Below are 15234 nucleotides of genomic sequence, written 5' to 3'. Positions count from 1 at the left end.
ATAATTACAAGCATATGTACATCTATATATTCTTTTTCTACACAATGCTGTGTTATTATTGCCTATACTGATAAATATTGACCAATAGATTTGGCTAATATGGAAATTTGTTAACTGCAGAGTATTGTGTTAATCAATCTTAATTTTGAGGATGTCAGTGTTCAGCATACAATAGCCCAAAGTATGACATCTTGGTGTGCTAATTGTTTTGAATGGAAGGAAACTGGAAAATCTCAGAACTGAGGTCTTTCTGACCCTCTCCTATCCTTTTGTATCCAGTTTCTATTTCTCCCCTGAAGCATACAAACAGGAAGATCCTCATTGCAGAGGGGTCCAGCGCCTTGTGCAGGAGGAAGGAACCGAAAGAAATCCAAGGAGAATCTGGATTGGGTTTTCCCTCAGCCTATTACCATTAGACCTTGCCCTTTTGTCCAATCCCATTTCTATATGGCTGTCCATGCTTTATCAGACCTACATATAAAAATGGGCAATTTTCATGGTTTTCTAGGACTTCGTTTTTGATTGCTCTTGTGTCACACAAAACTTTGCTTTAATCAATTTGTTAAGCTTTTTTCTTGCTGACTTGCCTTGTTACATGATTATTGGCCTTGACCATTATAATGGCTAAGGAGATATCCCACCTGTCTGTCTTTATGAGAAATAGAAGATATGTATTAAAAAGCAGCTACTAAAAATGCTTGCTGATATTCCCTTGGAAATTCATATCTGCCACTTTGAAAATATTATCTTTTAAGTGATAAAACATTACCCCATGGAAAAGTTAATTGTAGTACACTGTGGCTATAACATGAAACATCTGGAGTCTAGATAAAGCATAAATGTCCAGCGATCTCCTGTATAGTTTAAACTATATCAATAGGTTTGCTTATTATTAGTAGTATTATTTTGCTTACTATTATTACTAATTTTAACAGAGTAAAAGTTTATTTTTATTTTTATTACTTCCCTATCTTTCTGTCCTTGCAATGCAATACATAGGATTCAAAAATAGCCTGGGGACAAATAATGAAAATAAGTTAGAGAAAGGAGACTAAGTATAAGATGTTAGAAACTGCATTTTAGATTTACTTAAGTATATAGACCCATTCTACATAAGCACATTAATACTTTTATTTCTGTCTGGAGCATTGGGTATTTTGTCTTTAAAGATGGTGACTGGCATTAAAGCAAATACCAAATCATGCCACTGGATACTAACTGAATGGTTTTTAAGGCAGTTTGCTATTTCAGAAAGGGACACATTCTCCTTTCATCTTACTTAAACGCAGTTTGTAATAGCCTATTGCTCATTTAATCTCACTAAAATATCTAGTTTCCTCTGCCACTTTCCCTTCTTTTTAAAGATTTGTTTCATTTTATTGATATGGTCTATTTATGTGTCAATTTGTCTAATCAGACAGCAGCTTCCTCAAGGAACAAAGCGCCTGAGTGCCCTATAAGAGTAGAAACTTATTAAAGGTTTATGAAAGTAAAGTTTACTCTTATACATTTTCAACTCTACATTTTTGTTTGTTTCTATTAATTTCAGGGTATTTCTATAATTTCAGGTACTTCCCAAAGTCATTTTTCCCTACTTTTTTTTTTTGTTAGTAACCTACGATTTACTTTTTAAGAAGCATATCAACAAATATTAAATGTTATATTTTCATGGCAGGGCATGGTGACTCACACTTGTAATCTCAGTAGTTGGAAGGCTGAGACAGGAGGATCATAGGTTCCTGGCCAGCCTCAGTTACTTAGCGAGGTTCTCCCTAACTTAGTGAGACACTATTTCAAAAATAAAGAATAAAAAATAGGGCAGGGGGTGTAGCTCGGAGGTCGAATGCCCTTGGGTTCTACCCCCAAAACCGCAAAAAAAAAAAAAAAAGAAAAGAAAAAGAAAAAGAAAAAGAAAAAGAAATACCTTCAACTTTCTTTTGTAGAAAAAAGTGTACTTTTTGAGAATAACTGAATACTAAATTGTATTGTATCTTTAGAAGTAACAAAGTGATAGGAAGAATCTTACTGAAGGTCACATTTAAAAGTTACCCAGTCAGCTGGACCTGGTGGTACACACTTGTAATCCCAGCATTTGAAAGGCTTAGACAGAAGAATCATGGGTTCACAGCCAACCTCAGCTACTTAGGTCTTTTGCAACTCAGTGAGACTCTGTTTCAAATTAAATAATAAAATATAGGGCTGGGGGTGTAGCTCAGAAGTAGAATGCCCCTGGGTTTCATCCCCAGTACCGCAAAAAAAAAAAAAAAAAAGTTACCCAGTCAATGGTAACATCTGCTATAAAATAAAGGATAACGTCATTTTTCAAGGAGCCAGAAAACATTACTTAGCAACATGGCCTACTGATGGTTGATTTTTAAAGCAGTTTACTATTTTGACAATGTCTTTAAAGTAATGGGAAAATTCTCTCAAAGTACGTTGCCTACATCAAAAACACAAATTGAAAATGAAATTCTGATTTTCATTTTCAATAGTATGTTAAGATTTTAAACACAACCCAAATCTTAGCAACTTATATGAGGGTTAGCTATGAGATGCCAAGTGGTTACCTGGCAGATAGCATTAGTACAAAGGCTCAGGCCTCTTACCATCAAATCCATCTTCCTCTGACCCCAGTTCATCATCGGAGCAGATGTTGAGAACATTTACCAGCATCTCAGTCACTAAAGAAAGAAAAAAGAAAGAAGGAAAAAAGACATTCAGGCTTTTCTGTTATAAACTTAAGTACTTTTCCCTGTAATACTGTTAATTAGCAGGCTCAGGAATAACATGTCTTGCCTGGTTAGTATACAAAATCTCCTGCAAAGCAATTTCTATAAAATCATGCCATAAAGGACAACAACTTTGCTATTTGATATAGGTTATATGTAGATAAAGTTATTATCTCATTGCTTATGCAATCTACTGGTAATGTTTATTAGCTATAGTTTGATAGAAAATTGACAAGTCAAATTATATGGATGTAAATATCCTATAAATCTGTAAGGGCAAAAGTGGTTATTTTTAAACTTTTTACTTATTTACACAATGATTCTGAACGATCCAGATTAGATTATAAACATTTGTTAAGAACGAACTTAGTAAATGTCAGATTTCATTTGATTTCTCAAAAGGCCTTAAAATAATTTAGGGAAAGTTTAATCAGAAATTTATTAAGTAATTTACAACAGATTTATATAAAAGATATGGAAAGTTAGGGCTGCATTACTCTTACATTAACATGTATGCGATTACAATTAATATTTTTTTCTTTTTTGAAATTAGGTTGGGCTTTATTCATGTGTGTGAAGAAAAACTTGTCCACTCATTCATTTTTCAAAAGCTACTTTTGAAAGTTATATGAAAGTAGTGTGATATTTTAAAATATATTCTTCTTAAATTGAAGCTATGTAGTATAATAAAGAGTAAAACTTCAGTAGAGTCAACATGAATTCAAAGATTCAGTTTCATTTTCAAAAATTATGTTAAAATATATAATGTGTTATAATAGAAGCTCAAATTTGAATAATTAACAGAAACCACCCAACTAATGTGTGTCGAAGGGTGCCCTGTAGTAGTAGGAATTCACAATGCTTTAATTTCCACGGGAACCAATATACATGCTGCAACCTGTTGTGTGTGTGTGTGTGTGTGTGTGTGTGTGTGTGTGTGTGTGTGTATGTGTGGGGTACTGGGGATGAACTTTAGGGCATTCTATCTCTGAGTTATATCTGTAACCCTATTTTTATTTTGAAACAGGATCTCTCTAAGTTGCTGAGACTAGTCTTGAACCTTCGATCCTCCTATCTCAGCTTCCCAATACTAGAATTATAGGTGTGCACCACCATGCCCAGCTGCAATCAGATCAGCATGGGAAGGGGCAAAGGCAGCAGGACTGCAAACACTACTGACATTATTAATCGTGACTTACTCTGGCACCAAAGGGAAGATTCCACACTGACCACTCATAACTTGTCTTATTTAATCATTCTTGGGCATTCAAAGAAAAAAAAAAGGCCCACATATTATAGGGTTTCAGAAAAATGTATTGTTTTCCACTAAGACTGCCACCAGGATATCATTTTTCTGAAACAGAAACTCATCTTTATTTCGAGCCCAACTGCCTTCTCCTGAGCTGTGGGAGAAGATGCAATATGGTCCAGCTTGCCACTGCCAGGCCTCCTGATTACAAGCTCAGTGGCTGCAGGCCTTCCTTGACAGTTTTTTTTGCTATGGGTTACAACAAAATATAAGAGTAAGACAAAAAAGGCAAGAAGGTAGAAAAGAAGAAAGGGAAAGGAAGTGGGAGGGAGGAAAAAAGAAAGGAAAGGAGAAGAGAAGGAACAAGAAAGGAAGTAAAAAAATGAAGGAAGGGAAGAAAAGAAAGAAAAGCCTCATTCTGAAAAACTGGATCAAGAGACAATAGTTTAAATGTAAATTTGTTTCATTGTTACCCACCCTGTAACACATTAATCCCTCCCCCTTTCTCTCTCTCTATAATTTTTGCAGTACTAGGGATGGACCAGGGGCATTATACCTCCACACTACACCCTCAGACCTAGTTTTTAAGTCTTTTTAATTTTTGAAACAGGGTCTCACTGAGTTGCAAAGGGCCTCACTAAGTAGCTGAGGCTGTCTGAGAACCATGATCCTCCAGTATATGCCTCCCAAAATGCTGGGATTACAAGAGTGGACCACCATGCCTGGCTCCTGATTATATATATAATTTTTTTTTTTACGGGGATGGTACTGGGGGTGGAACCCAGAGGCTTTCTACCTCTGAGCTATACTCCCATACACTTTTTGTATTTTATTTGGAAACAGGGTCTCACTAAGTTGCCGAGAATCTCACTAAGTAGCTGAGGCTGCTTTGAACCTGTGTGATCCTCCTGTCTCAGCCTCCCAAGCGCAGGGATTACAAGCGTGCACCACCATGCCCGGCTTCCTGCTATATTTTTAATGAACTGCTTTTTTTGTTATTATTCTATGCATTGTTCTTCAAAATACTGCAGTCATCAAAACATCACCATACAATGATTATTATCACATCAGAAATGTATGGAAAGTGTGGCTATCCTATCCCTTTAGTTTGACAGGTAATTTCTAGAATAAAATATTCTAGAGCCAGGCGTGGTAGCATATGCTTGTAATCCCAGCATTTGGGAGGCTAAGACATGAAGATCGTGGTTTGAGGGCAGCCTCAGCTACTTAGTGAGGCCCTTTGCAACTCAGTAAGACCCTGTTTCAAAATAAAGAATAAAAAAAATAGGGCTGGGGGTGTTGCTTGGAGGTAGAATGCCTCTGGCTTCCATCCACAGTACTGAAAAAAAAAAAAATCTGTTGGGATTATGATACAAAGGAATAAGAAAAAAGGTAAACATTGCTGTTTGAAATTGGTGGAGCTGTAATTCTGTTACTGTTTTAGAAACTTACATTATTCTAATGAAACTGTATAAATTCTCTGAAATATTCCTCATTTCCTTTTAATTTACTTTTTGCACCCTGGTAATGGATACACGGTGACATTTTCAAATCACTTATCTCATAATGCGGCTTTTGAGTTTTATTGGCTAGACCAAACTGTTTTTTTCTTGGTGTTTAACAGTAAAATTGAACACCTCTCTCTCCCCTTCGTAAGCCACATTATTAGGTACATCTCGGGATTACACAACACACCTTTTTCCCCAACAAATGGCAGGGACCAAGTGAACACATCCATGAAATTTGGAAGCCAGTAGGGATGGGGAGAACAGTTGAACTGCCTGATATTCATAACGTTGTTCTCATACTTCAATACTGCAGCTAAAAACAACAACAACAACAAAACAAACAACATGATGTTAGATTCATAGCACATATTTCTGCTTCTATACATGGCTTTAGTTGATCAAAAAATTCAATTATTTGACTTAACTTCCAAAACATCAAAGCAAATAAGCTTAATCAGCCCTGAATGCTTAAACTATTTATAAACTTGAACTTCACTAAGTGTAATATGCTATTGCACAGTATATGAATAGCTAATAGGAGATAGCATTACCACTTGGCAAATATTTATATAAAACAGTTAATCAAATATCTGTCAGGAAATGGATCAAGCTTCTCTTGCAGCCAAGAACATTCTAGTCATATTTAATACCTGATAACAGGAATAAAGGCAGCATAGCTAAGTTAGTTTGATATAATCTAATAATCTTTCCAAATAAATATCTGAATCAAATATTTTTTAAAAACAAAACAAAAAAAACCATACATTTTCTTCCAGTTCACCTCACAAAGTTGTATAAAATAGTTTAAATCCAATTGGATTTAAACAAAATAACATGTTTGGATTGCATCCCACATCAAGCAACAGGCCACTGATGCGCTGCCGTTGACTCCTTTGTACAACATGTGTGATTTACAGAATCAAAACTGCACGCTTCGCTCTGCTTTTTTCGCTCCTGTAGGTTTGCTACACACTCAGAGAATGTTATGGTGGAAAGATCCTGAAAGCATAACTAGCCTCATTTCCTACTGGATTCAGAAACTCAATCTATGGCAGTCCTGTATCTCTTTAAGAACTTTCATTGAAGGTAAAGCCATCTCTTCTCTGGATAGACAATAAAGTTGTGAGACACTCATAGGTTGAATTTAAACCTGTTTTTACCACCTAGATCTGTTTTCTGGAAAGATACACAATACATATACTTCTGATTATAAACTAAAGCCTTTTAAATGTAAAAAGACACATTCTCCTGTCATACTTGCCTGAACTTTGGGAAGACCTCCTTTTTATCCTGTCATGCATGACTACTATGATATTACTAGAAAGCAATAAACAGGTCCAATGTGATATCAATGAGCTTTTCTTATTTATGTTTAGGGACTGAATATTTTGTGTATTTACAAGGCTTGAGCTTTTACATCAATGAAGAACTTCTTACATAATGATGCTTTTTATATAACAATGTTTTCAAAACTGGATTTGCCCTCCCACCTGGAATATCTTTTTAATTTCGGATTCACCAAATCGTTCCTATATAGTGTAGTAAAGAACCCAAACACTCTCCCCTCAGTGAGGCCTTTTCTGAATTCTTTTTGTGGACAAATTTTCAAAAGAACTTGACATATACCCCCGTAGTGCATTTATTATTCAACACTGACCATGGTTATTCACTCCATGTTTGCATATGACCAATGTCTCCCACTGTCTTTAAAGACAAGTACCATACAACTCACTTCATATTCTTTGTTTCCCAAGTACCACCTTACACAGAGAAGATGTTCAGAAGGTAGAGACAAATCATGGTATTTCCCTTACAATCTCTTTTAAGCAAATTGTTCTTAATCTATTTGACTCTCTTTTCTGTGAGAAGGCTTCTTGACACTTTCCCGACCCCTTGAATCTCTGATTTGGATGTACTCCCAGACTGGCAATGCCTTCGGGAAGTTGTGGCCCAGTACTAATGTCATCCTTCAGATGAGCTTGATCCATGCAAAGTATGGGAAAGATACATAATTGTATGTGATTTGGCCGCTATGCATATCATATCGTAGTCTGATGATATTGCGGATGTGTTCGGCAGCGTGAAGTTAACTAAGTTCATAATTGTCTATAGTAAGGGTTTTGTTTGAGTTATATTCCTGGTGGACCAACACGGTTTCAAGGAACAAGGAATTACAGACAGGATATGCAGAAACTATAGTAAGCATTGCTATGAAGGGGGTCATTCCCTTCCTCCTGTTTAATACTGAATCCTGCATATATTTCCTTTTACATTATTTTATTATTTATACTCTATGTCATTTGGCCTAGGGATATATTTACATGATATTAAAACATGCAAAATGAAAACAAAATGATGGTAAATTACAAGACCAATACTTCTGATTTTTTTTTTAATTTTATTTTATTGGTGCACTGTATTCATACATCATAGTGGGATACAAACTTTTGTAGACATACATGCACACATCGCCCAGTCAGCCCCCACCCGATCCCCACCCCATTCTCTCCCCATCCCTCCTTCCCATGCTTGGCTTAGTGGTTGACATCTAGTATTATAGCAATTTATCCAAAATTAAAAATGATAATCTCACATAACAGTTTCATTTGTCTGATACCAAGCGTTTGATGATTTAAAGATAGCATTTCAATATTTCTTTTTGCTTTCTTTCTTACTAGAGCATATTTTTTTCTGTTTTTTTTAGGTGAAACTATCATATATTTATATATTTATTTTTCAGAAAAAAAATCTATCCTAATATGGAATATGAATTCTAGATACCCAAAAGGATCTTGAAAAAGAACAAAGCTAGCAGATATATATTTTCTGATTTCAAACCATATAAAGCTACAATTGAAACAGTGTAGTACTGTTCTAAAGGCAGATATATAGACCATTGGAGTTAAATACAAGCCTAGAGCTAAATTCTTCCCTATATTGTCAAGTTATTTTTGATAAGGTTTCCACGAACATTTGGTGGTGGAAATAATAATCTTTTAACTAAATATTGTTGAAAAATAATAATTACATGGAAAAGAATAAAATTGGACCTTTACCTAATCCCATATACAAGTATTAACTCAAAATAGATAAAAGACCTAAATATAAATCTTAAGACTATAAACTTTTAGGAGAAAATCTGGGTCATAAAACCTCACAACATTGAAATTGGCAGTGATTTCTTGGATATGATTTCAATGGCACAGGCAACAGAAGAATATACAAACTCCCTAAAAAATAAAAGAAAATATTGTATATCCAAAGACAATGTGAACAGAGTTAAAAGTTACTAATAGAATTGGATAAAATATTTCCAAATGCTATATCTGAAGGTATATTAATATTCCAACTAGAAATCCTAAAAATTAACAACAATAAAGGCAAACAATACAACTTAGAGATAGGTAAAAGACTAACATAAATAATGAATCTCCACAGATAACCAATCTTAGTTGTCTGTTGGATGGAAACTCTTGTTTCTCTGGTTCTGGTGAGTGTTACCTATTTCTTCTTTGTAGTTAATCTCTTTGAGTATTTTCTCTAGCGCTGGTTTTGAAGACATAAATTCCTTCAGTTTCTGTTTGTCATGGAAGCTTCTTATTTCTCCATCTAATTTGATAGAAAGTTTTGCTGGGTAGGAAATTTTTGGCTGGAAGTTGTTTTCTTTCAGAGTTTGGAATATGTTACTCCAAGCCCTTCTGGCTCTCATGACTTGGTTTGGGAAGTCTGGAGTGATTCTAATTGGTTTGCCTCTGAATGTCAGTTGGCCCTTTGTTTTTGTTGCCTTTAAGATTCTCTGCTTGGCTTCCACATTGGTCATTTTGACAATTATATGGCGTGGGGATCCTCTTCTCCGATCCTGTCTAAAGGGAGTTCTATAAGTTTCCTGGATCTGTGTATCAACCTCTTGCTCTATATTTGGAAAATTTTCTGCTATTACTTCCTTGAAGAGATTGTTGATCCCTTTGGTATCACTTTCTTTTCCCTCCTCTATTCCAATTATTCTTAGGTTAGCTCTCTTAAGATGGGCCCATATTTCTTCAATGTCAGATTCCTGCTGTTGGATATTTTTTTCTAGATTAGAAACTATGCATTCATTTTTGGATTGCTCATCTTCTAAGAGCGAGATTCTGTTCCCCATGTGGTCTAATCGGTTGTTTGTGCTTTGAATTGAGGCCTTTACTTCATTAATTGCATCCTTTATCTCTTTTTGGCTCTCTCTGAGTTCTTTTCGAAGCACCTCTATTATTTCTACAGTTATTTTCCTGATTTGATCTTCTAGAAATCTCTGATTTTCTGTTTTATCAGGTTCTGATGTTGTGGGGTTGTGCACATTCATTACTCCAGTGTTATTCCTCTTTCCCATAATTTCGGAGGTTTGTGCCTTCTCTGGGTTCTTCCCTTGGGTCACTATGGCTTCACTTAAGGTGCTCTGGATCTCGAGTCTGTATTATCTCAGACCCCACTACTCCTTTACTGGGTTGTATCACAGAATCTCCGACCCAGGGAGTCGATAGAGGCTGCTTTAAACTATGGGAGGTGCCAGGTTGCACGTTCTCCTATGGTGTGATATCTCTGCCACCACCACTCCCTCACTGGGTCAAGTCCCAGGAGGCCCAATACTGCGATTTCTCCTCTGTGGCCCACAATTTGACTCACTGTTCTTGAGTACGCAGATGTAGCTGTACTGGACTCGGTGAATTCACTGCTGCTGCCGCCGCCGGTGGCAATATGGCGCCTCTGCCACACCCTCGGCCATGAGGCTGGCGTATTTTTTCTTCTCTGGTTTTGATTTCCACTCTGAATCCCTGCAGCGTGTGCTGAGCTCAGCCACTGGGAGCTTTAAATGCTGTCTGCGCCGAAAGATCCCGCCTGGCTGTTCCGCAGCGGCTCACCTAGCTTGCTGTAGCCGTCCGTTGAGTTCGCCGCTGCCGCCAGCAGTATGGCGCTGCTGCCGCGTCCTCGGGCGCGTGTGTCTCCTCTGTGGCCCTGAGCTCTGTTCTCAGTCCGCTTTCTCTCTGGAGCCTGGTGGGTTTTTTTTGTTTTTCTGGTGATGGTGTTTTCTGGCTATGAAAGGCGCTCTTTTTGTGGTAATGGAGATTGGTTGTTAGCGGGACTCTTAAGCCCCGCTTTTCTCGGTCGCCATCTTCACTTCTGATTTTTAGTATGAGAAAGACAAAGTATTTCTAATGTCTGCCAAGTGCTACCTGAGTACTAGTTCCATGCAAAAGGTCTTTATTATTTTTGGATACTGCATTGGCATAGTAAGCATGTCTACTCATATCTTCAAAGGAATCTTTTAAGGCTACATTGTTTTTTTCAAAGAGTAATTTATGCTTTAGGTTTCCCCCAGTTTTTATTAACATTAGGTTGCTGATGTAGTAGGAGAAAAGACAAAAAAAGAAGACAGAAGAAAAAAAAACAACAACCCACAGTTGGCTCTCCATGTATATGGGCTTTGCATCTGTGAGTTTAACCAGACTTGCATGGAAAATATTGAAGAAAAAAAAAAGAAAGAAACTGTGTCAGTAATGAACATGTTCTTGTCATTAATCCTGAAACATTTTAGGACAACTATATGCACAGAGTTTGCATTGTAGGAGGCATTATAAGGGATCTAAATATTTTAAAATACAAAAGAAGGATATGTGTAGGTTATATGCAAGTATTTTATATAAAGGACTTGGGCATCCACAGAGGGTCCCTAATGGATACAGAGACATGACTATATTATAATTAACAATGTCCTGGAGAATAGAGGCATGTTTTATATAATATGTCACTGAATCTCTAAAACAGATCTGAGAAGCAGAGCTGCCTGCTCCTATGTCACAGACAAAAAATAAAAAAAAAAAAAAAAAAAAAAAACTGAAGAGAAATGAAGAAAATTGTTCAAGATCATACAACCAGTAGCTGGCAGATCTCACCCATATTCTGACACCAAATGCACTCCCTTTCCACTATTCTCTGCTCTCTTTATAAATTATAAATGTATGAATTCTAGTCCTAGCTGTTGTGCTAATTTAACTTTGAATGTGGCATTTATAATTAAAGAGGCTTTAGCTTTTGCCAGAATACGCATTTGAGTGGAATGAGATGCAAATTCAAAAGTGAAGCTTGGGCTTGTCCGACAGATTAAACAGAAGTTCTGTTTCGTAGCTGACGAGATAAACGCGTTTATTCATTCACATCCGCTCAGCACAATTTATTTGAGTGCCTACTGATAAAGTATACACTGTTTTCAGATTTTATTTTTATTTTTTCAGATTATTTTATATTAGTAATATAAGTAATAGAGTTTAATAAGAGCTACATTTACTGAGCATTTATGATATACTAGGCAGGCCTTAAGTTTTGCTCTTTGCATAGTTGAAAATCTTTACAATATTTCCCAAAAGCCTTTCTTATATTTGTTAGAAAAGAAGCAGAGAGGTTAAAATAGTTGCTCAAATTCACACTTAAGCAGCAGCAAACCTCAGTTTTCACCTGAACCTAAAGTTCCTATTTTGTTTTTATAGGCATAAATCATTCAATGTCTATAAAGTTTTGGACATGAATTATTTCTCTTTCCATGATTAGTCTGTTTACAAAAAAGAGAACTGAGCTGGAAGGCCAGGAGCCCAGATACTAGATGGATTTGCTCATTAATTATTCACCAAGGCCTCTTAATGTCCCAAAGCTAGGTCTTAGTTTTTTCACCTGAATATGTGGGTTTACTTAGATAATTTATATAATCTCTTCCCCATCTAAATTATATTAACAAAATTTCTGTAAAGCCCTCATAATTAATGCAGACTGATTCATATTCTCAATAATCACATAGGCTATTATTAACAGGAATTCTTATTTTCTCCTAAATATAAAGACAGTAACTTAAAAATGCAAATACACCAGTATGTATTCTTTTTCCTCAGCAACCTAATATATTCATACAAAAATGTGCTTTGAATAACCTTACATTAAAAAGTTACTCGCAAATTTTTACATTTTTGTATGACTGTATGTCATCAAAATACATGAAAAAAAATAAACCCAATTAGTCCCCAGTATCTGCAGTCACGACATTCACAGTTAACATTAGATCTTCCACCTCCCACATCTTCCGCCCCTACCATCCGCCTCCGACTGTCACTGGGATTACAAAACTCCACTGGAGCCCTAAGAGTGTGCTTTTCTCTCAAGTACTTGAAAGATCTTTATCTCCAGGGCAATATAAATAATACACATGGTTGTACTTTGAGAAGCACTGAGACCACCTCCTGGGGCCTTGTCTGAGAAATAAGAGAGGAAAAAAAAAAAGAAGAAAGAGAATTCTACCAACAAGCTCTTCTATTCGGTTGGCAAGTTCATCTAACCTCACATCACTGAACACTCATATCAGAGTTCTGCAGAGAGACTGTGACGTATACAAAGGCCTTACATTATTCATCATGGTTTCGAGCTGACCTGACAGTACAGAAACAAATGTTTTTCTGTTGCATGTGCAGGTGTGAACACCTAGAAGAAAAATTGGTGTAAGGGAAAGAATACAAAGCCCATGAATCTAGAGGCCGGTTGGTAGTTGTTTTTCTGATGTTAGAATTACAGTCTTAAAATTATGTAATTACTTGGTCCAATGCTTTTCTCTATACCTGTAAAATGCTGTCTTCAAAGGCATGTGTACAGTCAATAGATTTAAAGCCAGTAATCAAGGGCCTACCCCCCCTTGGTAAACTGGAAAGGGACACGGGACCTCTATTATCTTTAATAATACCACTGGTTTTCCTGTGTACAATGGAGCCCAAGGAACAGAATTCATAGCTTATCCCATTGTTCTAGCTACCAAGCCATGCACTAAATTACTAGACAACAACCAAGTCTGTAAACCAGAGTGGTCTCTCATTTTAAAATTTGTAATTTTGTTGAGGCACAAAGACTTTTATTTCCTAAAACCTTAGTACTGTTTGTCAATACCTTCTTCACAGTTGTCACCACCCAGGAAAGCTGGTGACCAAACAATAAATGGCAATAGTAGAGCAAAAGAAAGCTTCTGGTTTAAAAGAAATTATCAAAAACATGCTCAGGAGGCACTGACTAGCTCACCAAAACATGGATTCAGTGCACTCTAAGCGAACTTCAAGAGAAATACAAGACTCTTTCTGAAAATTCTTTAAATTAGTAATTGCAATGCTCCCAACAAACCCAGACTTCTCAACACTCTTAGTCTTGTTTAAAGATAAGTGACAGCAGAGGTCGAAGGATGAAGATGACCTGAATATTATTCATTTTTTCACCATCATACTAACATTCTTCATCTCCTTATCTGTAATTAACTGTCCATACCCATCTTCCAAAGATGGGACAGAAAAGAAATAAAGATGAGAAGTAACCAAATAGGGGCATTCCAAAATCACAATTATCACCCATCCAGAAATTGAAGAAAAAAAAGAGGTATAATAGACTCAGGGTGTGTTTTTCTTTTAATTATTTCACAAGCAGATGCCCTACCAGAAAAAAAAAATTAGTATCAATATGCCCTTTTGGCAAAGTCCTACCTTCAAAGAGGGGTTACTGGGTAAAATGTTTGACTTACGACCTATTTTTTCATAATACACTGTTGCAGCACTTCAAGGTTAAATAAGTATGCTGCTGCAGGCAACGGGTTTTTAATCCTGGAACAGAGCTATAATAATAAAATCCATATTTTCTCATAAAGATTATTTTGGGGGGATATGACTTTCATTGTAAGATTGTGTGAAGAATATATGTATATTTACTTACTGCAATCTATATTATGGCAAATATAAAAAGTCTATGAGTCTTTGCATTTCTATATCAAACTTCTATGTTACATGTCCCCTTGACCCCACGTTTTTTTCTTGTTTAATGGATCTGTTTAAAACATTCTTATTAGGATGATGATTATTATACAACTTAAGTAAAGGGTAATTTCTGAATTCATGATGGTTACTGTATTTGGTGAGCAATGATTACCCTTATAACTCACTTTTACTGTGTAGCTCATAAAATTAGGCACAAAGTACATATTCAAGTCATTTATCAATATGGATTTCAGCTCTTCAATTTTTAGGTAATTTGACTATAATGATATTCTTCAGTATGAGAAATGTAATGTTTATACAGTATGATGCAGTGTTTAATATAGAGTTCTTCAGGGGAAAATTTTCGGTAAGTCTCATGTAATGACTAAATTTCTATCTAGCAACATAAATATTTTATTATGAATTGATAGAAACAACACACATCTTCCTTGAAAGTACAAGATAATATTTAAAAAATAAACTTTACTGTGAATATATAATTTATGTATCATGATGCTGTGGAGTCTGTATACACAGTATAAAGTTCATCATCTCACCTAATCACTAATTTTTGTTTTGTTGCCAGAACAGCCTATTCATTTGTGTATCAAGGACACACACCTGTGTCAACATATATAATCCTTTTATGCAGACCTCTAGCTCTTGCCTCAGTGCTCTTCCCACTTGGGAGTGCCTTCTCTAGCTCTATATATTTTTTATCCCTATATGTGCATGCTGCATGGTACTTACATTACCTTCTTTCAGGTTACAAGCTTCCCCTATAAAATTTGTTACAAGCCTCCTATGTGAGGGATGGAGAGTATGCTAGATATTTCTGTAAAATAATCTGAGGCAATATTAAGGTTGTGTCTGTATAGTTGTTAATGCGCAAGAACAACCACTGTAGATGTATTTCCCTTCTTAATATAGCATTAGCAAATTCTGAA

The 15234-nt window shown here is 35.9% G+C and overlaps 1 protein-coding gene across 3 annotated transcripts in view; it reads right to left on the bottom strand.

Annotated features, from left to right (window-relative positions):
* PPP3CA (protein phosphatase 3 catalytic subunit alpha) overlaps window positions 1-15234 on the bottom strand; it is a gene marked incomplete at both ends in the record, with an annotated part of 322166 nt that overhangs the window by 28924 nt on the left and 278008 nt on the right. For 2 of the 3 annotated variants that reach the window (XM_080697539.1, XM_080697540.1), the window contains 2 exons: window positions 2607-2681; window positions 5674-5799. In XM_080697539.1, coding sequence (XP_080553665.1) covers window positions 2607-2681; window positions 5674-5799 — 201 coding nt within the window. The remainder of the gene's footprint in view (window positions 1-2606; window positions 2682-5673; window positions 5800-15234) is intronic. The other variant, XM_080697541.1, reaches the window with a different exon arrangement.

Source organism: Muscardinus avellanarius (assembly GCF_963383645.1).
Source record: "Muscardinus avellanarius genome assembly, chromosome: 6".
Classification (NCBI taxonomy): Eukaryota; Metazoa; Chordata; class Mammalia; order Rodentia; family Gliridae; genus Muscardinus; species Muscardinus avellanarius.
This window is presented reverse-complemented; position numbering and strand designations above follow the sequence as displayed.